Source organism: Hydra vulgaris, chromosome 12 (genome assembly GCF_038396675.1).
Source record: "Hydra vulgaris chromosome 12, alternate assembly HydraT2T_AEP".
NCBI lineage: Eukaryota > Metazoa > Cnidaria > Hydrozoa > Anthoathecata > Hydridae > Hydra > Hydra vulgaris.
The window spans coordinates 74,902,205-74,924,874 of NC_088931.1; the positions used below are offsets into that span (position 1 = coordinate 74,902,205).

Sequence of the window (22,670 nt, forward strand, 5' to 3'; positions counted from 1 at the left end):
CGTCCAATTCCGGGTACATTTTAGGATCAAAACCCCCAAGAGCGAGACCCTTGGTTTTTGAGGCGTTGATCACTGAACCACTTGCTTTTTCAAACAGTTTTATTTTTTCGAAAAAAAAGCGCCGATTACGGATATGGGCCTCCAGTTTTTGCATTCGGTAAGATCTCCTTGTTTAGGAATCAGTGAAATATTGATTTTTTCATAGAGTGGCTAGTGTTTTTTTTCTACGAAAAGTATTTCGTAGGCAAGTTCTTCAAAATCTTTTTCTAAAGTGTGCCAAAAGGTTTTATAACATTCAGCTGGAAGTCCGTCAGAGCCCGGATATTTTCCGTTTTCAAATTTAAAAAGGGCTTCTTTCACGCCGGTTAGGCCGGTGTTTAAAAATTGATTTTCATCATCACTTAAACGTTTAGTGATGTGTGACAAGACATATTTTTGGCTGTCTTTGCATAAACTGGTTTTGGTGTAAATGTTTTTATAATATGAAACAAGGGAGTTTAGTATTTCACCAGGTTCACTCGTCAATGTGCCGTCATTCTTGCAAATTTCAGTCATTGACTTGTTCCGCTATTGAGTTTTTTCCAAATTATACAAAAATTTTGAAGGTTTTTCTCCTTCTTCAATTAGTTTTTGTTTTGTGCGAATAAACGCTCCGGGAAACTGGAGCAAGAAAAGAGCTAACGTTGGATTTCGTTTTCAATCCTTTTGATATTTTTTTTGTTTTTCGCACTTTCCTGTATCGATATGTGTTGTAATTCAGCCCTAACAAAAAGTTTGCAGTCGTCCCACCATTTTAAAATTGACGTATAGGACCGTTTTTTAGTTTGCCAATCTTGAATTAAGAGTTCAATTTTCTGCCTATGCACTTCTATTTCCAAAAGGGAGCAATTTAATTTCCAGTATCCTGATCCTCTCCTGATTTGACTAAAATTGACAGCTGTTGACACGAACTCGTGGTCAGAAAAAGGGTTGGTGAGAATTTTTGTGTATGTTGTTTTTTTGGCGACTTTTTCAGGGCAGTAGATTCTGTCGAGTCTACATTTGACCGTCTGATTGCGCCATGTGAATTCTCTTTTGTTGGGAAACTTGTAACAAAAAACATCAACTAGGTTATACCTACCTTGGAAGACCCCGAGTTCAGTAATGCCGTAGGTGTGATATCTAAAGTTGTTTGTGCCTTCTGTGTCAAGAGGCAGGCTTTCGACCATGTTGAAATCCCCGGCCAACAGGACGGGTAGTCCTGTGTCCTGCGAGATGTCTCCAAGGCCGCCGAAAAAAAGGCGCATTTCTCTCGGCACATTAAGAGCATAAATATTCAGCACCTGCATTTCGTGTTCATCAATTTTTATCATGACATTTAATATTCTTCCGTTATTGTCCCTTTTTAGTTCGTTTAAAGAAACATTGGATTTAGAGAGAACTGCCACCCCACAACAGTTATGACTCGGACCAGAGTTCCAAATAGACTCGCCAGTCCATTCGTCGCTCCACTGTTTAACAGTGGACGGTCCGAACTTTGTTTCCTGAAGGAGGATAAGATCGAAGGAGGACTTTTTGAGAAACCCCAAAAAATTATCGCGTTTGGCTTGGTCGTTTAGACCGTTTATGTTGCACGTTAAAATATTAATAGCCATGATGAAGAGGATCAGGTTTCCTTATTTGAAAACTCGTGTACCTTAAACATGAATATAATAATTTTACAACCTGACATAAAAAACACAAACATATAAACCTTAACCTTATAGCACGAGTTTTCGTTTGAACTGAAGTAATACGAACAATAGGACGCACTGGACCGTAACATTCCACAAAAAAGCGCGAACTACAACAATACAAATTACGACAGCTTAAGCGCTTATTAAAAAACGTGACATGCATAATTAATGAGGTTAAAAATAGAACGTAAAAAAAGAATTGTTGTAGAAAGAAAAAGAAATAAAAGTTTTAGAACAAAAAATTCAAAGTAATAATCTGATTTGAGAGCAAAGCTAAAAAAGTTAAGCTAAAGATAAAACGAAAAAAAAGAGAGAGAGAAATAATCTTACGATTTCTTTTCCGCACCGATTTGGCTGTCAAATTCTTCATCAATTATTAAAGAGTTCGTCTCGTCTTCAAAACACATTTCCACACTTTCTTCTGACAGCAGAACTTCTTCTAACAACATGTCTTGCTTTAAATCGCTTGTGTTTATTAATTTTTCGGGGGTTTCGCATTCCGTCTGCCCCAAACGTTTTCTGGTCAGCTGGGTGGTTTTTACTTTTGGTGTTTTTGATGCATCTTCTATTTCACTGCGACTTTCTTTCTCGGAATCATCTTTAGCATTAACCTCAACACAGGCGTTTTGAACATCGTTTTCCTCATTCACACTGTTGACTTGTGTTGCTGTGGGTATGGAAGGTGCTTGTGTTGCTGTGGGTTGTGTGGAAGGTGAGGGTGGAATGGTTGTGCTTTTTAAATTTGGTAGGTTAGGTTCGGGCTAGCCAGAGTGTTTCTAGCGTAGGTTGAGTCCATCGACGTTTTGATAGCGGGGTAAAGGATTTATGCATGGGTTGGTCCAGTTTTTGATGATAATAATTACATTTCCCGTGTATATATCTTCCCCATGAGCCTTGCACTTTTGTAAGTAGAAGGAGTCAAACTCACCTCGTCCTGCAGCTAGGTGTTTACCAAGCAGGATGATGGCGCTCTGACATCCATTCCTAAGAGTACCAATGGGAATGTTTTGAACCAAAACGTGAATTTTTCGCACATATTTTTGTTGAAACTTTAACACGCACCCTTTGATTTCAGTTTCTGCCTCGAGATAGGTTGTCACAGACGAGTTGTTAACAACAGCGAACTCAAATAGCTTGTTGGTGTAATGCCTTGTCACCCCCCAAACATTGCCGAGTAATTTCTTCTCGGCTAAACTCGATAGAAAATCGTTGACACTTATGTTCAAATCTCCATATCGACAAATAAGGACGTTGGAATTATCAATCTCAGTCTTTGCGTTAAAAATACCAAGATTGGTTCTCGATTGAACAGCCGTGTTTCCAGACGATAAAACGCCAGCATAACTTTTAGCCATGAATAGCTAAATTCAACTCAATAAAAATTCACAACAACAAAAAATTCTTCAAACAATAATTTAACAGTATAAACCACAAGGTAGACTTATTAACACAAATACTGTAAAAAGTTTAGATGTGTTTTTTTTCTTAAATAACCTGACAAAATTTAACAAATTATACTTTCTTAAAGTTGTAAACAAGTTATGCTTTCTTAAAGTAAACAAATTATACTTTCTTAAAGTAAAAAAATTAATTTATACATTTTAAAAAAAATTAAATTATACTTTCTTAAAGTAAACAAATAATACTTTCTTAAAGTCTTAAATTATACTTTCTTAAAAAATTATACTTTCTTAAAATTAACAAATTATACTTTCTTAAAGTTGCTTCATGTATTTTTAGCTTGAAAATGAACTAAGCATTAATACTATACGTTTTATTTGTTTTTTAAAATGATAAAGGGTGCGCGATTACCCCATGAAGTACTCGATTACCCCACGCCACGTTACACCAGTAACTGATAAGAATAAAAGTGATCAGTGTATTCAGGCTTTAAAAATCGTCGACCTTTAAAAAATCTCGTTAATCTCGGTTTTGTTTATTTCTCACCATAGTGTAAAACTTAGCGCCACCGAGAGGAAGGTGTAAAAAGGGCATATGTGTCCCGAGCGCCTTGATAATAGGGGGCCAAAACATGGAAAACAAAAAAATCAATATGAGATTTTAATTACAAAAATAGTTCAAAAAACGTTTTAATCGATGACCAAATAATTATCTTTTAAATTAATTTTTTTTTGGTTGGTAATCAAACAAACAAAAAAATTGAATGGTTTTTATATCGGCGATATTGAAGTAGACTCTAGGTCTAATCCAAACAAAATATTTTATTTTAAACAACAAATTTTGTCAGGTTATTTAAGAAAAAAATAAATATATCTTATTAATAACTTTATGATTATTCTAAAAGTAAAATTAATCCCAATTTTCAATCGCAAAAAAAAAAAAAAAAAAAAAAAATAACTTTTTTTGCTAAGGTTTAACGACTCTCTAAGTCTCAACGCAAGTCAAATGTCATGCCTACCGTCAAAAAAGGAAGCAAATACAAGATTTACAACTACAAGCTTGCGTCACCTATACCGTGCAAGGTGACGAAGAGAATTATTATAGATAGGATTATAAAACATTGTGCACAATCTAATATCAAAGTCTCAAAATGGATTTGTTCATCACAAACGGATTTTTACTTAACAAACGGATTTTTACATCACAAACGGATTTTTACATCACAAAATGGATTTGTACATCACAAAGGCTGCCTTACAAATGATTGAATTCCGTATATTTTAATGGAAGCAGTTTACCATGGACATCTAGTTAAAAAATTTTCTACCAACTTTTCTAAAGTATTCAACACATTGTCGCACAACGAATTCTAAAATTAACTTGATCACAGAATGGCTAGCTAATAGACATTCGAGTGGATTAGGGTTACAAGAGGCATCCCTCATGGATCAGTTTTTGCATCACTGCATTACTTTGCACTTTGAGAAGTACAAAGTAATGCAAGTTGATTGTCAAAAAAACTAATTAATAATGAAATGGCCGACATTGATGGTCGGGTTTGCAATTAGCTTGGCTTGGTTGTCGATGATATTTTAATGTCGGAGCATTTTAGTTATGGAAAACACTGTACCGGCGGTACATTAAACCACATCTTGACTTTTGTTTGGTCATCTTTTCTCAAACCTGAAATTTCTATTGTCCTTACAACGTATAATACAGTTCAATATTGTTTAATTTATTCTACAAGTACAGCTTTTCTTTTTTTACGCTTTCTCATCAAACTCAGCATATAATTTAATGACTTGTTTTTTAAAAACTGTCTTGCAAACCGTTGGAGGTTTGGAGGCACAGGATATAGTTGATACAGTATTTAAAGGTAATTTTATAATACTAATTCGGCTGCAGTAATCTCAATCATAAGCATAGGAAAGGGTGATATTGCTTTCCTTTATCAATATTAAAATTTTTTATGTATAAGTTTGATTATTGTAATAAATAAACAAAAATCAAAAACTTTTCGTTTTTAGCAGCAGTCTTGCTAGATGCAAAACGAGCACGGAAAATTACTGCTGCTCTAAAGTCGTAGTTTTAGCTTCAACCAAAATACCCATGGTGAGCAGATGAGTTATCTTGGTAGAATTTTTTGCAAAGCGACTGAAGATAGCAAAATTGCAACGAACCAAGTTATACAGTTTTTCTCCGAAACATGGATGCAAAGTAGCTTTAATAGAAATAAGAATACAATCATTAACTTGTGTAATTGCACATGGGTATATAGGGGCGACTAACTGCTACTATGTCCCGGGCGTATTAAAAACTCTAAACTTTGCCGTGATTTATAGCATTTTTCAAGACAACAACAAAAAATATTTTAGAGGGATCTTCAGAGGCTTTTCTTTATTAAAGGTAATATCAATGCTTTTGCAGGGTTTTCAGCCAAAATGAAAACTATTTTCTGAATTGGTTTTAATTTTACTTATTTGATCTTCTGCTTCTCTCACATAGATCTTCCTAGTTCTTTTTCTTTTTCTTGGACCTGCTGTAACGTCTTTTTTATTAATTTTTACTTCTTATGTGAGCAGGCATGCTCATGTTCAAGTAGTCTCGAAAAGGCTCTTAAATGTTACAGCAATTTAGAATTTAGTTTACATTTAAATATATATATATATATATATATATATATATATATATATATATATATATATATATATATATATATATATATATATATATATATTTCATGGTATTGCAGTCATCAGATGAAAGGAGTTCACCTAATGATTGCAATAGCTTGAAACCTAAAGTTGTGAAAATGACGCAGTTTTATTTTCTACTATATTTTGCTATGATTCAGTTCATCGAGCACTTTTTTGATTGTAAATGCACTTCACAGCATCACTACAATCAATACTTTCATGATCTAAACTTTCCAAAAAATCTAAAGTAAAAAAACCTGAAGTCAGTCATTATGATTAGTTCTTAATTTTTGAATGATTGGGTTTGAATGTATTCTTTTTATCAAAAATGTAAGAAACGTTATTCGTTATTTTGTACGCAAGGGGTAATCAGGCAGTTGGCCATCAAAACATGCATGTTTTGATTTTTTTATCTTTGATAATTAGCAGGTACCGGGTTGTTATAATTAGCAGGTACCGGGTTGTTATATTTAGCAGGTACCGGGTTGTTATAATTAGCAGGTACCGGGTCGTTATAGCCGAAAGTTTAAAAACGAAAAGATGTTATAGCAAATTTTTTTCTTAATTCTTTTTTTTAACAATAAGGTTTTATTCTTTGTTTTCAAAACAAAGTTACATTAAATTAAATTTTTATTAATAATTTGAATTAATAGTTTATCAACAATTTTGTATTAATAATTGTTATATGCTAATAGAAACTATAGCTTATATTAGCATAAATATTATTAAATTAGCAAATATTAAAAATATTAGCATTAAATATTAGCATTATCTATAGTTTCTATAGGAATAAACTTTTAGTTGAAAACTTTAATTAAAACACTAAATTATACACTATCAAATATGGCAAGCTCTCTATATAACATCAATGTATTTCTCACTGGAACCAAATAATACCAATTTATAAAAAAAAACATTTTAATTAAATACCCTTTTATTACCAACATTCTTCTTCTCAATCAAAACCAAATTAAGAAATTTTTATTTGGGTATATATTTAATGAATATTAATTTTATCTTTTATCATTATTGCTTTTTATATATTACTGTATTTATAAAACTATTATTACTTTTATTTTATACTGTCTTTTTTAACTCTAGTAATATTACTATTATCATTAACTTATCTTTGTTTTATAAATCTTATTAATATTATTTATGATGATAATGATAGTGATTCAATTGTAGTAATAGTTTTATGGTTATTGTCCTAACTTTGGCAATTGTTATGTTTATTTAAATATAATTTTATTATGATTATTTTTACCATAATTTATATCATTAGTTATAATTTTTAGTAAAGTTATCATGATATAGTTACTATTTGTTTTTTTATTCACATTAATAATATTACTATTATTTTTATTATATTATTATTGCAATTATTAATAACATCTTTATTTATTAGTGCTTTTTTTTCTGTTCTTTCTTTATTTCTTTTTTTTTTTATGATTGTTTTTTTTTTAGGTGTGACACCTAATCTTATTTATGTGAGTTTATAAAATATTATTGTAAATTTTCATACTTTATGGTTAAATAAATGGATTAACTAAAATCTATTTAACATATATTCGAACATATTTGAAAAAGTACAATTTATAATTAAAATTATTAATAAACTATTAACTTAAATTACACTAAATTTAGCATATTATATAAAATTATTTATATTTACAAAAAAAAAAAAAAATACTCTAGCATCTTTTTTGATTTTACGTTTCAACGGCTTTATCCCGCAAAAGAGATAACTCCAGTAAAAGAGATAACTCCAGTAAACCAAATTGTGAAGTAGCAACATAAAAGTATATCCATTTATATACATTTACGTAAATTTTTATTTTTTCATATTTATGTATTTAAAATCATTACTAAAAATTAAACGACGCAATTGCACAATGCTGCCTGAGAAGTAAGAAATTCTGTTACCGCAATAAAGTCGATTTTACAAAAAAGTAAAATCTTGTTTGCGAATGGAGCCGTTGGTTTGCCTCTTTAACGAACTTGAACCAATAAGCATGATCTCATTGAGAATGAGTTTTTGAATGCTGGTTTTGAGTTATGACCAATTACTTCAGAATGGCTAAGGTAGTATGAAAAATATTTAATAAAAATTTTATATTTTTAAAATAGTTCCAAATTGAATTAATGCAAGTTTGGGCAACTGATTTTTAATTCTGTATTTATATATAACAATTTCGGGGCTTCTTTTCAAGACCTAAATTTAAAATGCAGTTCAAAAAAAAATTGTTTACACTTACCAAATATCTTATACATATGCCTATAATCTCAATTTTTACCCATATCAATCTTAAACGAGTGGCACACACACAATCATTTTTTTTAGTTTGATGTCGTTGTTTTTTTGAGAGGGGTTGGGGAGTTTGAACACATTGTGCGACGGTGCAAATTTATAGAGACTACAGATGAATACACTCTATTAATAAATAAAATCAAATTTTTATTATTTTACAGCATAATCGGAAGCCATTTAGTTTGCATGAAAGACGAGAAAATCGCAAGCAATTGAGATATTACGAAGCTAATAAAAATTGAAGATAATACGAATACACCGCAAAACATTGTAAAAAAGAAAAACACTTCGTTCTTAACACTTTGTTAGAAATTTTTATCATCAGTAATACAGAAATATTGATGAAACCAAAATTTCTTTAACAGCCGCATGGAAATCGATCTCGCAACGTTTTCATAATCACTTGTACAGATGACGTCACAGATGACGAATCAAGTTCAAGAGACTTTTATAAGTTAAATTTCAATGAACTAAAAAATATTTTTAAAATTTTTCAATTTTGAAGAAAGAAAATGTTCGGAAATAATCACTATAAATAGTTTATCAAAAATATATATATGTAAATTGATTTGTGAATACAATTATTTAGATGGATAGCGCTCAACAAGCATAGCGTGACCCTAGAATAAAAAAATATCAAATTCATAATAAAAACCAATAACATTAACGTTATAAATAGGTTAGAAACATAAAGAAAAGAATTTATAATATTTACTTAATAACTATAATTATTACAAGAAAATTGTTTTACTCACAAGACCACCAGCAGCACAAGCGGTTAATAACCCATACCGCTTTTGTTCGTGAATAAGACGATTTGCGGTTGTTGTTAATAGTCTAACCCCAGTAGCACCAAATGGATGTCCAAGTGATAAACTACCTCCCCATGTGTTAATTTTTTCCATAGGTATTTCACCAACCTAAAAAATTATTAAAAAGCACATTTGCTTACTAATAAAATTCGAATATTTTTTTAACTTTCTTTTAGAAAAACTAATTTCACCTTTTCACTGCGACCCATGTAATCTCTTGCGAAGGTTTCAGAGTTCATTGCTTTCAAGTTTGCAAGAACTTGACCCTGAAATAAAAAAAATATGTAAAAACTTTGTTATATTTTATTTTAAGTTTTATAATAAGTAAAACAAATAGTAAAGGTATGAAATAATTTGACTTTTTTTTTCTTTTTCGCCTATGCAACCTGGAGACAAATTTTTTAATGAAATATTCAAACATTCGAACAAAAGAAAAGAAGAGTTTAACAATTAGATCAATAATCAAGTCAATTTTTATTTTTATTTAATTTTTAATCTAGTTTTGATACAAAAATCTGAAAATGACATTTAAATTGGAAAAGTCATTTTTAAAACATGGTAATCAATGAAGTGTAAAATTAACTACATGGAAAATTGTAGTTATTGTAAAAACAATAACTACAATTTTCCATAACTTTCATTTTGAAAGCAAATTCGTCCTAAGCGCTAAAAATATCCCACCCTAGAAGATATCTTCAATCTAAATAACAATTTCAATATAATTTATAAAAGCAAATGATACTGTTTAGTATACTTTCTACAAATAATAAACTATTTTTATTTTGTTTAGATGTTGAAAATAATGAACTTACAGCAAATGCTTCATGTATTTCAAATACATCAATATCTTTTAAACTTAACCCACATTTTTGCAAAAGTTTTCCTGTAGCATATGTGGGGCTAAAAAGTCAAATAGAGTTTTTGCTAACATATTTTTCAAAAAATTACTTGAGTTACTTCAATGTATATATAATAATAAAACTAACCCTAAAAGGAGTTGATCTTTTGGATCTTGAGAAGCATAAACAAAATCCCTAAACAAGATTTGCAAAAATGTCAGTTTATAGGTAAATATAAGGAGTGAGCAAAACTGATTATCTGGTCTGGCTTGTAAAAATCGGATTCGGATTTTAACAAATAGGACCGGGTATTTGGTTTTGCTCACCCATAGTCGAAAGTTTTTACTAGGGGTAAGAAAAACCAGTTACCCAGTCCAGTTTGTTAAAATCCAAATCCAATTTTAGCAAACCTGACTGGATATCCGGTTTTGCTCACCCCTAGTAAATATTACCCACTTTTAAATTTGATTTTAGAGAAAGGATACCTTAAATATGCTTTTGGTTTATATCCAGCAGCCAGTGCCTTTTCTTCTGTCATAATAAGACATGCAGAAGCTCCATCTGTCTATATCAATACAAAATTTAAAACAGAAACTAAAGTTTATAAACAATTATAACACAAATTCACTAACAAAGCAAAATTTTCTAACCAAAAAGGATGCATTTGCAGCTGTAACAGTACCATGTGGCTTTATAAATGCTGGTTTTAGTTTAGCCATTATCTCAAGGCTAGAAACTTTTATACCGTTATCTTTTGAGACATAGTCACCACCTATAAATATGCAATAATAAAAACACTAAATAACAAAAACACTAAATAACAAAAAAACTAAAAGATTGATTGGTTGTAGCTTAACCAAAGGAAAAAAATTTGGCAAAATTATTAGAAAAAAATAAACACCTGGAACTTTAAAAGTCAACACGTCACTTAAATATCCAGCCTTAATAAAATAATAACAATTGATAAATGTCAAATTAACAATTTATTTAATACACATAACAGCACGTGTTCAAACATACCTCTTGTGCTTGAAATGCATTTGTGTGAGATCTCAATGCGAACTCATCCTTAAAAAAAAAATTTATTAAATTTTTAAAACTATGCTTGTTTATAAGTTGTATATCAATAGTGATAAAGATCACACACCTGCTCCAACCTTGATATGTTAAATGCAGCTGCTAGTCTAAAAAAAAAAGATTTTTGGAAGATACAATTATTTATATATATATATATATATATATATATATATATATATATATATATATATATATATATATATATAAATGTTTACTAAAACAAACCCATTTTACATTTACAAAACAAAATTTCCATCTATTTTTAACTCACAGTACACAAATTTTGAAAATATTTAAAGTTGTTTTAAAGCTAAGACCAAAAAATTCCTAAATAGCTTACATAACACAGCAATTTTTCTTATAATAAGAAGCGATTCTGTCAGCTTTTCAATGAACCTCAAATATTGGCATCATTTAGCAATATTGACTTTTTTTATATTGTAACTCCATATTTTTATGTTGTTACAAGAGTTATAAAACTTACTTTAAAATGTAAAATTTAACAAACAGATGGTAGCTGAGCAATTTAGTAACTTAGTTTTCCATGTCTACATGAATTATTTTTTTCTATAGTTCACAAACATAAATTATCAAGTTAATAACTAATAAACTAATTTCTTTATTTTATTTATCATTATTTTACTTCTGAATCAACTTTTGCCTTCATTAATTTTATACTCCTTGTTGTAGGGAATACTGTTGCTATATCTAAAATTTCATTTTTAAAAAAGATGTAAAACAAATAGTAAATATTGTTAAATATTGAGCTGTTGCATTATTTACTTAAACAATTCTTTGCACACGTTTAAGCAACACTTTAACAAAAAAATTATAATTAATAGTTTTATAATTAGTTTTAAAATTATAATTAATAGTTTAAATACTTATTTTGCTTCATTTTCAACTATTTTTTTTAGCTCCTCAACATTCAACTAGATTTAAATTTTTCTAATTTTTGATATGCAATTTTCTACTAAAAACTATTTATATATAAAAAAAATTCTATATTAAAATAAATAACAAATAAACATATAATAAAATATTAAAATAAAAAAACATCCGGAAAAAAATATTTTAATTTGTAACAACCTGTCTCCACTTTTGCCCATTGTTTCACCTGTAGAAAACTCGGAAATTGATGGAAGCTAGGAAAACAAATTTCAAAAGATTTAAATAAATTATATATGATAGAAAACAAGTACTAAATATAGAATGGTATACCTCAGGAGATAAATGTTTAGGTCGAATGGAAGCAATAATACTTAAACGCTGACCAAATGATTTTGCCTATATTATAAAACAATCTTCATTAAAGTTCTTCATTAATGCACATTTCATAGAGTTTAAAGTTTCAAAAAAATTATGTTTAGAAATGAAAAACAACTTTACTAAATATATAGAATATATTTCTTTTTTACCCTGTTCAAATTCAGCAATTTTTTTCTTAGTTCTCTATTCAATCGAATAGGAACATCAGACATGAACTCAACACCACCAGCAATAATTGTGTTGCAGACACCAGATCTGATTAACCCAACTCCTAAAGTCAAATAAAAAATTTAATGCATAAAAAGTGAACAAAAACTATTAGCAAGTTTACACAACAAATGTACCTGATGTAATAGCTTGATTGCTAGATATACATGCCATAGTAACACTATGAGCTGGTACACTAGCGGGGAAACCAGCAGATAGCATAGACTAAAAATATATTTTTTTAAAATTGAATAGTGTTTTATTCTTAGAACATAGAAAAATGTAAAAATGTAAAAGTGCACCTCACGCGCAATATTTGCTGTTTTTACTTCTTGGATAACACTTCCCATAATTAAATAATCAACTTGATCTGTTAAAAAAATTTAATCATTGACAAACTTTGTGAAAAAAGAGGATAAAATGTTTTTCTAAATATAATGTTGTTTTTAAAGCAGAATTCTGAAAAAAAAATTTTTTTTAAATGACAGATTGCTAAATTATAAATTTAATTATAAAATAAATTAACAAAGTGAATCAACAATGACGTAAGATTTTTGTATTTATGAGTTGTCTATAATCAGTTAATATGTAAATGATAACTGTATTCTATCAAAAATGATTAAAAATTGACAAGAAGATGAGAACTTTGCACATTGAAAACAAATAAAACAATACAACAAAAAATATTAATAACAATATTACCAATTTCAGTATAAAAAGGAAATTTTTATACCTGGGGAAATTCCAGTTTTCTTGACTAAGCCTCTAGCAATATAAAAACATCAATTTATATAAATTAATATTGGTAAAGAACACTTCAATTTTCTATGCAAAAAATAAAAAATTTATTTTTAAAAAAACTTTTAATGAAGTTCTCTAAATAAATCACAAGTTCATGATCAGTAATAGCAAACAAATAAAAAAAAATCTTTTAACACATTGTTTTTCTACATTTCATTATTGAAACTTTACAAAACAAGTTAATTTTCTTAAAGATTTTATAAAAGCTGAAAAATCTTATTGCTTTTATAATCATATTTAAATTAAGTCTTATAAATTAAAAAAAATCTTATTTATAATTATTTTTGATTAAAAATCTTATTTTTAATTATTTTTGATTAAAAATCTTATTTATAATTATTTTTGATTAAAAATCTTATTTTTAATTATTTTTGATTAAAAATCTTATTTATAATTATTTTTGATTAAAAATCTTATTTATAATTATTTTTGATTAAAGTCAATATATTTGATTTGATTAAAGTCAATGTGTTGCTAATTAAACAAATCAAGTCAATGATATGTTAAGTAAAACAAATCAAGTCAATGATATATTAAAACTTTCTGAAACAAAAAAAGTTTTAGAAGAGGATCTATAATATGACAATCACAGGATGAAAAGATTTTGATATTAAAAAAGTATTTTAAATATTTTATGAAAAGATATTATTTTGAGTTTAAATATTCCTAATTTTTCAAAAAATGCCTTTCTGAGAATGAAGAAATTCTCAACAACTTAAGTTTTAAATTAACAAAACAATAATAATACTAATAATAATAGTAAAGATTAAAAACAACATACACCTGATTAAAAAAAACTTCCATCACATTTCATTAAAAAAATTGCTCAAAATGTGGAAAAAAACTTTATGTACCTAATTTATAATTTATTACCTCACTCTACTAATATTCATAGTATTAATAATAGTCTAAGAAATAGATCCTTACATTACATTTAAACATTTATATTTTTCAGGAGTTTTGTAGGTTAAAAACAAATAAAAAATATATACATAAAAACAAAACATTTTTACTTTATATTTTTCTTAATTTTTGTATTAATTTTTTTAAATAACTCATAATAATTAAAATTTTGAAAACTTACAATAAAGCTTCCCTTCCTAAATCATGTGGCATCAGATTCTTATAGCTAAAATTTAAACTTCATCATGAATTTGATATAATATTAACAAATTATTTTTTGTATATATATTTATATACATAATATATACATATATATATATATATATATATATATATATATATATATATATATATATATATATATATATATATATATAAAACACATACACACAAGGAAGTGACTGGGGCCCCAGCCCCTGCTATATATACACTACCGTGCTAAAGTCTCCGCTCATGTGTAATATTTGCAAGGAACAGTAAATGCAATACATTTTAGGATGATTTTAAATATATAAAAAGAATAAAATGTTAATATAAAAAGTTGATGAGGCCAAATCATAATTTTGCATACTTTTTCCTTTTCTTTTTGTTTCAAATAATTTTGTTTACCTTTGTTTTGTTGAGTTCTGCTGCTAAAAACATGGCAGAAATTTTTCTATATGAATAACCTTTTTCACGTAAAATACATATAAAGTTCTTCAGTATTCTTTATTAAATTTAAAACTGCACAAAAGTTTTAACCAAAATATTTTTTGTAAGCTTAGGTTTACAGTAGCATGATACTTTCCGGCATGGTAAGGATGTTTTCAGTAATTTTAATTGGTTGCTTTTAATAGACTTATGTTTATATTTATACTTGAAAATGGCATTAGTGTGCGCATTTAATGTCTTGAATTTAATAAAGAATTTGAGAAATGGTGAAAGTAAAGAAAGAATATTGTGAAGAACTTCGTGGCAAAATATGTATTTTATGTGAAGAAGGTTATTCATATAGAAAAATTGCTTCCAGGTTAAAAATATCCGAATCAGGTGTGAGATATGCTCTACAACGATTGCATGATATTGGTTCCAACAGTGACAGATCACGTTCTGGAAGACCAAGAGTTACATCACGGCAAGAAGATACGTTTATTGTTGTGTCCAGCAAAAGAAATAGAAAAATTCCAGCCACAATTTTAACAGCAGAACTCAACAAAACAAGGGTAAAGCCAGTATCAACTGATACTGTAAAAAGAAGACTAAGATCAGTCAACTTAATTGGACGCGTTGCTGCACGTAAACCTTTGTTGAGGGCAGTAAATAAGAAGAAAAGATTGGAATGGGCAAAAATGCATAAAAATTGGGGATTAGAAGATTGGAAGAAAGTTCTATGGACAGACGAGAGTAGGTTCGAACTTTTTGGTACCCGACGTCGCATGCACGTTAGGCGTTTACCTAATGAAAGAGTGCTTTCTCAATGTATAGAAAGTACTGTAAAACATGGAGGTGGTAATATTATACTTTGGGGATGTTTTGGCAATGGGTTAACTGGAGATTTAGTTAAAATCACATCTACCATGGATAAACACATGTACCATAATATTTTGGTTAAGCACGCAATTCCATCTGGTATTCGTATAATTGGGAAATGATTCATCATGCAGCAGGACAACGATCCAAAACATGCATCTGGATTATGCAAAAATTATTTGAAACTAAAAGAAAGGGGAAAAGTTTGCAAAATCATGACTTGGCCTCCTCAATCACCAGATCTATCACCCATCGAAAAGTTGTGGGATGAACTGGATCGGAAGATCAGAGAAGCAGGTGAAACATCTTTTATTAATCAGCAAATGCTATGGGAACGTTTGCAAAAAGCTTGGAATGAGATAACAGCAGAAACCATGAATAAATTATTAGACCGAATGCCAAGATTATGTGCTGCTGTTATACGCTCCAAGGGGTCTCATATTGATGAAAATAAAATTTAACATTTACAACTTTGTATATTAACATTTTATTGATTTTATATATTTAAAATCATCATAAAATGTATTGTATTTACTGTCCAATTCATTGTTTAATAAACAATTAAAAATAAACGCAATTTTCTTGCAAACTTTTGTTACTTTATTGAAATATTACAAATGAGCGGAGACTTTTGCACGGTAGTGTGTATATATATATATATATATATATATATATATATATATATATATATATATATATATATATATATATATATATATATATTGACATATTTTATGACCCCTAATAAGAAACTTGGACAAATACATTACTTTTAAGAATGGCTAAAAAAAATGCTAAATTAGAAGAAAAAAACAAAAAACTATACTAAAAGTTATTTACTTGTGTTCTGAATTCTAATGCTCTAATAATCTAATTTTTTTTATTTTAAAGATGTTACTGAGTTGGTGAGTTAATTGACATTAAACTGTAACTTAACTCTTCAAGTAATAAACTATACACTAAGCAATAATATTGTTTTTAAATCTGAGCCATAGCACAGGCTAATAGGAAATTTACCAAAGATATGTGTCAGATAACTGACAAAGCTGGGTTAGAATTATCTAGCTTTGAAGACACACAGAACATAGCAAGAAAGTAACAGGATTAAAAAAAAAAGACATTTTTAAAGGTGGAAATCCTTCAAATATTGTTTGATATTGCAACATAGGATATGATGATAGAAATACAACACAAACAAAAAAAGACAACAAGAAATAGAGAAAAAGTAATGAAAGTGACCTTTCCATATACACATCTTGTTCTAAGAAAGAATACTACTGCTGTCCCAATGCAACAATAGTAGTCTTTCTTTGGAAAGACTTATACTATTGCATTGGGACAGTAAAATATTGCCTGACATTGATGAATCTAAAATAATTTATTTAAGATAACTGTTGTTATTAAGAACAGCATGAAAAACTGTTGGCTATTCCAAAAATAGGTAGAAGAACTTATTGAAGTAATTGAGAAATGCAATCTGCAATCACAGATCAATAAAGAAATTCTGGTAACTGAAATGGTCTGGGTTGTACACAAGTCATGGAAGACATCTTTTCATATGTTTTTATGTCTCTGTTTGGTCCAATCAACTGTACTATTCAAACAATTTCATAAACAATTGCCATTAGTGAACCAAGATGTTATTGTACAGCAACTGATGAAATCTTTTTAGATTCAATATTGAAAAACATGCAGCAGGAAATAATTGTCTATTTACCAAATGGTTTTGAAACATTATAGTCAAGGGACAATTCATTTTTAATGTTAATCCTTCTGATTTTTTTGCTGGACAGCAAAAAAATCAGAAGGATAAATTTCTTCTGTCTAGAGGCAGAATAAACTTCAAGTTCCCAGTACAACACATCATGCAAGGCAGATGTAAAAATGACAAATTAAATGACCATTAATGCAGTTTTTTCTTTTTTTTCTAAGCTCTAACTTTCTTCACAATGCAAGCTCTCAATGACATCAAATTTTTTTGTCAAATCTGAAGGCATATACAAACAAGACGGTTGTAAGAAACCTAGTACATATTCAAGGTGCCTCTGGTTTCTCCAAACATCTGGTTCACATAGTCTTTTTAGGTGACAGCATAAATCAAAGAAAAAGATGGTATAAAATATATATTGAACAGCACTAGCAACCTTATATACTTTCGGTATGTAAAGTTGACAAGTCAGGCTGGGACAGAAATGACGTGCGATCGAATGCTGTAACTGACCACACTTATAATTTTTTTCCTTTAAAATTTGTCTGTGGCTGTTTTGATGTTTTAACAATTTAAATGCAATAAAAAAAATTGTTATGATATTAATTTTTTACTGTTGATTTTTTTAAAGTTTTTATTTTACCTGAAGGCTTTAAATAAAATAAAAAATCAACTATAATGATTGTTTAAAATAAATAGATTTTGTGTAAATCAACAAAAAATGTTATACCCAAATTTTTTTTTATGTAGGCATGTATTTTTTATGATATATGTTAAAAACTATTTTTCCATGTCTTTCTAAACTTCCTTTAAAAGATTCTTTTAAGTTACTTTAAATTATAAATAAGTTAAATTTAATCTTCCCATTGCACTGGAATGATTTGATTGATTTATTATTATTTTTTTTTTTTTTGCTTCGATTTTTACAAAAAAATTGTTGAAAACTTTTTTTTTTTTTAAACTTGACTTAATATCAGAGCATGAAATGATTAAAAATGAAAAACTACTTTTGCAACTTTTGGAAAAAATGTTTATACAATTTAAAAATAATATGTATATAGCCCTTTTTAATAATTTAAATTAAATTTGTTCATTCATTAAACAATAATTAGAAGTAATTTGTAAAAGTGTTTTGTGAAACTTTAATAAAACGTTTCAAAAGATATGTTTTAAAGTAATTTATTTCAAATGTGATTAAAAATTTTCACTTCAAGTTTGAGTTTTTTGAGTTTCATTTTAATGCTTGTATACTTTCTTTTTTTGCAAGGAAATTTTTTCTTTTTCTCTTAAGTTTTTTTTTTTTTAGTTTTTTTCCGAGTTAAAATTTAGCTTTTTACAGTGTATTTCTAAAATCATTTCTAAAACATCCAAACAGTCTTGGTCAAGTTGTTAAAATAAAATCATTTGCATGGTCAGCAATAGCATTTGATTGCACGCTATTCCTGTCCAAGCCTGACAAGTGAAACTAAAGGGATGAAATTAGAGAATCTGGTGACAAGAAGGACAATGTCTTCCTTTTGATGTCTCTGTTTCCTGACAACCCGAATCATCTACTCTGAAAAGGTAGATGATTCGGGTTGTCAGGAAAGCGAGTTGGAAAGTTGACTATTTGAGTCTTTACGAATTAAAGGTAGATAACCATCAACACTAAGATCACAAGATGAGACAGCTGAACTCAAATTAGTCTCACAAAGAGCAAATAGGTCTGGTGAACTTTGCAAGAGATAAAACTCAACAGAAGAAAAGTTACTTCGAAGACCATGAATATTAGTGAATGAGGTTTAGAGAACTTGGTGATGATGATGGTTTTTTGTGTTTTATAGTTTTTGGTACTTTATTCATTTTTAAATTAGATTGAAGAACTTGACTCAAAGCATAGATAGTACTCAGAACACCGTTTAATAGCCCAAGCAATTGCCTCATTACTACTAATAAACCCTAAGCCGTAACAAAGTGCTCCAAATGCGGCCTCAGCAATGCACACCAAAAGTACAAACAGGGACACCATCCATGCGCAACATGGCACTGTTAATACTTTGATATTTTTCAGCTGTTGATATAATCAGCCTCTCTGAGAGCTACCACAGAGTTCGAGAAACCTGACTACCAGCTGGCCTCAGAACCATAAAAATGAGTTTTAGAGCTGTACCCTCATTAGGAGATAATAGAATGAGTTGCCTAGTCATAAAAACAGAGACACAAGCAAAACCCATGCATTAAGTCAAGAAGATCCAGCATTCAACATCCTAAACTGGAAACAATGTATTAAAAATACATCTGTGCCAGCCTAATAGATGAAGAAGGGGTGTGAAACTGGTCAACAGATAGAATCTGTTTACCCCTTAAGTTTTTGCCAAGAAGGCCTTCAACAAGACAGCAGCCGGGTGCATTTAACATCTGCTCAAGATGAGTATTTTTATCCAGACACCATCTCTAGCCTTTACTCAACCAAGAGCCCCAAGGCAGGGGGTGTTTTAAATCGGAGTTGGCATCTCCTAGCCTTTGCCTAAAAAGGCGTATCCTACGAGGCAGCAGGACACTAAGAATCTAAAGGTGTATCCTACAAGGCAGCAGGACACTAAGATCTAAAGAATTTTTTTAAATCGATCAAAAACATCATTTATGTTGTAGATTATCGATTGCAAAATAATTTAATAATTTTAATTTAAAAACTGTCAAATTTAAAACTTAATTCCTTATTAAATTTAAAACTAAATTCCTAATTAAATTTGAAACTTTTTATATTAAATTTATAATACAATTTTTAATTACAACTTTAATATAATTTATATTTTATTAGAAAGTTTTAAATCATTTATCAATATTGGACAACAACATTTGATATTTTAGAGTAAAGACCATTTAGTATTTTAGAAAATGATGAAAATGAAAAACGGAAAGAAAAAAAAACATTTATTTGTGTTTTACAATTGGACATGTTGTCTGTCCAAAGTTAAACGGTTTGTCAAAATATAAACTGAAGCCCTTGCAGATGACTACTTTCAGTAACAAACCTTAATAGTTTAATTTACCAAACTTAAATTAAATAATTTTAAAATTTTTAAAAATACCTTGTGAAAGCCATGAGGAATGGAGTGCGAACTCCATCAACTAACACTATATTTTGACTAGCTAAGTAAAAAGAAAAATAACATTAATAAATTTATTAAAAAAGTAAAAAAATTTTAACATTAATTATGTATAAATTATTTGTTGCATATAATTATCCTATTCAGATATATATTTATAAATACCTGGATTTTTTGAAAAAGATGGAGTTGATGATGAATACCCTCTAGCATTATGAACTAAATAAGTTAAACATTAAATAAGATTAATAAAACAATAATGAACAATAATTGCATTTACTGTTCCTTGTTGCACTAAATAACTTAAACAGAACAGCAATTTAATCAAAATGAGTACAAATAACAAAAAATAAATAAACGAAAAGAACTAAATTTTGGTCAGAAGAAAGTAAGCAAAAAAAATTCTAATTTGACAATTTTATTAAAATTGTCAAATTAGAAATTTGTCAAATTACTTTTATTAAATTAATAAAACATTATCAAAAAAACCCAAAAGCAAAAATGTGATTTCTTTGAATTTGAATTTTTTTGTTTTAAGATCAAATTGAGACCATAGAATGAATCAGGAATGTCAATACAATCAAACTTTAAATAAATGTTATTTATCTAACTTAATAATAATCATTTTAATAATAAAGTATATGATTATATAAAAAATATACTTATATTACATTTTAAATGTCATCAACTTAGATAATAGAAAGGTTTGACGGAAATTGTTATTTTAAAAAATGCATTTTTTTATGGCACAACTTACAAGAAAAAACTAAAACAAAAGTTGATGTAGAATTAAAACTTATTTTTCAGTTTAAAAAGCGACAAAAGCCAAATAAAGTACATTAAATAGATACTACATTTTTCGTTTTTAATTTTATATTTCTTTTCAAACAATGGATAAAAGATTAAGAATAAATAAATTAACAACAAGGAATATAAAAACATGTTTCAAATAAATTGTTCTTCAATTAAGGAGAAGCTATAATAAGCTAGAAATGATATAAAAAATGTAAAAATAAATTTTTTATTAATTTGTAAGATTTTTTTACCTGCAATTCTACAACTTAAGGATTTTAAAGAGTTCATTGCCATTTTGCCGTCGCCACACAAATATTGAGTGTTTTGCTATATTTACAATTGACCTTTGCACATACGTTTTCCCAGGAATTAAGGCGCAGTATACGAAAATAAAATTCCGCCTCCGCGTCAAACCCTTCACTAATATATTCTATTGGCATGATCAAACGTCTATTAAATTGTTAACTAAATTATTTTCTAAATTGTTCAGTAAAATTTTTACTTAGTTTTCTTACAAAAATTCTAGCTGTTTACTAAATTTAGAACTTTGTTAGGAAATTATTTTATTAAAAATGATGCAAGATTTTTTTCATTTATCTTTTAATAGGTCAGATATGTGTCAGACAACAAATACTACTCCTTCTTTTACTCACCACTCTAGTTTTAAGACTATTGTATAAATGCATTATTGGAAAAGTCTTGCAAAAAACTTAGAACTAATAAATCAAGAGAACATTACATTTTATTTAAATGTAATGTTCTCTTGATTGAGGACATTACATCTTATTAAAAAAAATACTCTTAATAAGATGATTAATATAAATAATAGATAAAAGTCCACTAGCATAAATATTGGATACAAAACGAATTGCAAAGCGAATGAGAATGAGAACTGATCATCTAACTATGGCGAACAGCAGAACTTTTTTTCTAAGGTTAATTCCTAGAGAGCTACAAAAATCTTTCTTTCCAGCTTGCAAATCAAAATAGTGTAAATGTTCCTGAGTTTTGAATTAAAAAAAAAGAACAAATTAGTAAAGAATGGTTTACTTCATTTATTAAGTGCCATCAATATATTTCTATAGGCAATCTAAAACTACCCCAGTAGACACGGAACATTTTTAAAATGTTCTTTGGACGTTTTAATAAGATTTAAACCTAATAAAAACGTCCCTAGAACGTTTAAAAATGTACCGCACCCACTGGGACTTGCCGAGCAACCAGTTCCAATAACCAGAATGTTGCGTCATTTTTTTAACCATTTGCAACTGTATTTATTAGCATCTCACAAAATAACATTTGGAACACGGGAAAAACAGTGGTAAATTATGTACAGCAACCGAAAATAGGTTTTGCTTAGAAAGGATTAAAACTATTAGGGCCCATGAAAAAAAAAGGGGCTCATTGACTGAAAAAAACAATACTTGTAACTCTAGCATGCCAAAAGATAATAACAGAAAGCTGTAAGAATGTGCTTTGAGATGGAAAAACAACTTTTTTTATTATTATTTTTCTGTTTACAATATAAATATTTAACC

At 28.4% G+C, this 22,670-nt stretch overlaps 2 protein-coding genes across 3 annotated transcripts in view; one reads left to right on the plus strand and one right to left on the minus strand.

The window, feature by feature from the left end:
- LOC101241002 (protein PF3D7_1417600) overlaps window positions 1-8,717 on the plus strand; it is a 20,908-nt gene extending 12,191 nt beyond the window's left edge. The window contains exon 4 of one of the 2 annotated variants that reach the window (XM_065814433.1): window positions 7,280-7,367. In XM_065814433.1, the coding sequence (XP_065670505.1) occupies window positions 7,280-7,292 (13 nt within the window). In that variant the 3' untranslated portion in view covers window positions 7,293-7,367. Of the gene's footprint in view, window positions 1-7,279; window positions 7,368-8,284 lie in introns of those variants that run through there. The other variant, XM_065814432.1, reaches the window with a different exon arrangement.
- LOC100202783 (trifunctional enzyme subunit beta, mitochondrial) lies at window positions 8,415-21,542 on the minus strand. The gene is made up of 21 exons (XM_065814434.1): window positions 21,384-21,542; window positions 20,503-20,556; window positions 20,320-20,380; window positions 14,213-14,257; window positions 13,061-13,092; window positions 12,630-12,697; window positions 12,465-12,552; window positions 12,270-12,391; window positions 12,073-12,138; window positions 11,941-11,996; window positions 10,922-10,958; window positions 10,795-10,842; window positions 10,676-10,715; window positions 10,425-10,546; window positions 10,260-10,339; window positions 9,922-9,969; window positions 9,748-9,835; window positions 9,127-9,201; window positions 8,879-9,043; window positions 8,703-8,743; window positions 8,415-8,593 (listed from the first exon to the last, which is right to left on the minus strand). The coding sequence occupies exons 1-20, from the start codon at window positions 21,424-21,426 to the stop codon at window positions 8,705-8,707; spliced, it is 1,377 nt and encodes a 458-aa protein (XP_065670506.1). The 5' UTR covers window positions 21,427-21,542; the 3' UTR covers window positions 8,415-8,593; window positions 8,703-8,704.
- Between the last annotated feature and the right edge of the window lie 1,128 nt (window positions 21,543-22,670).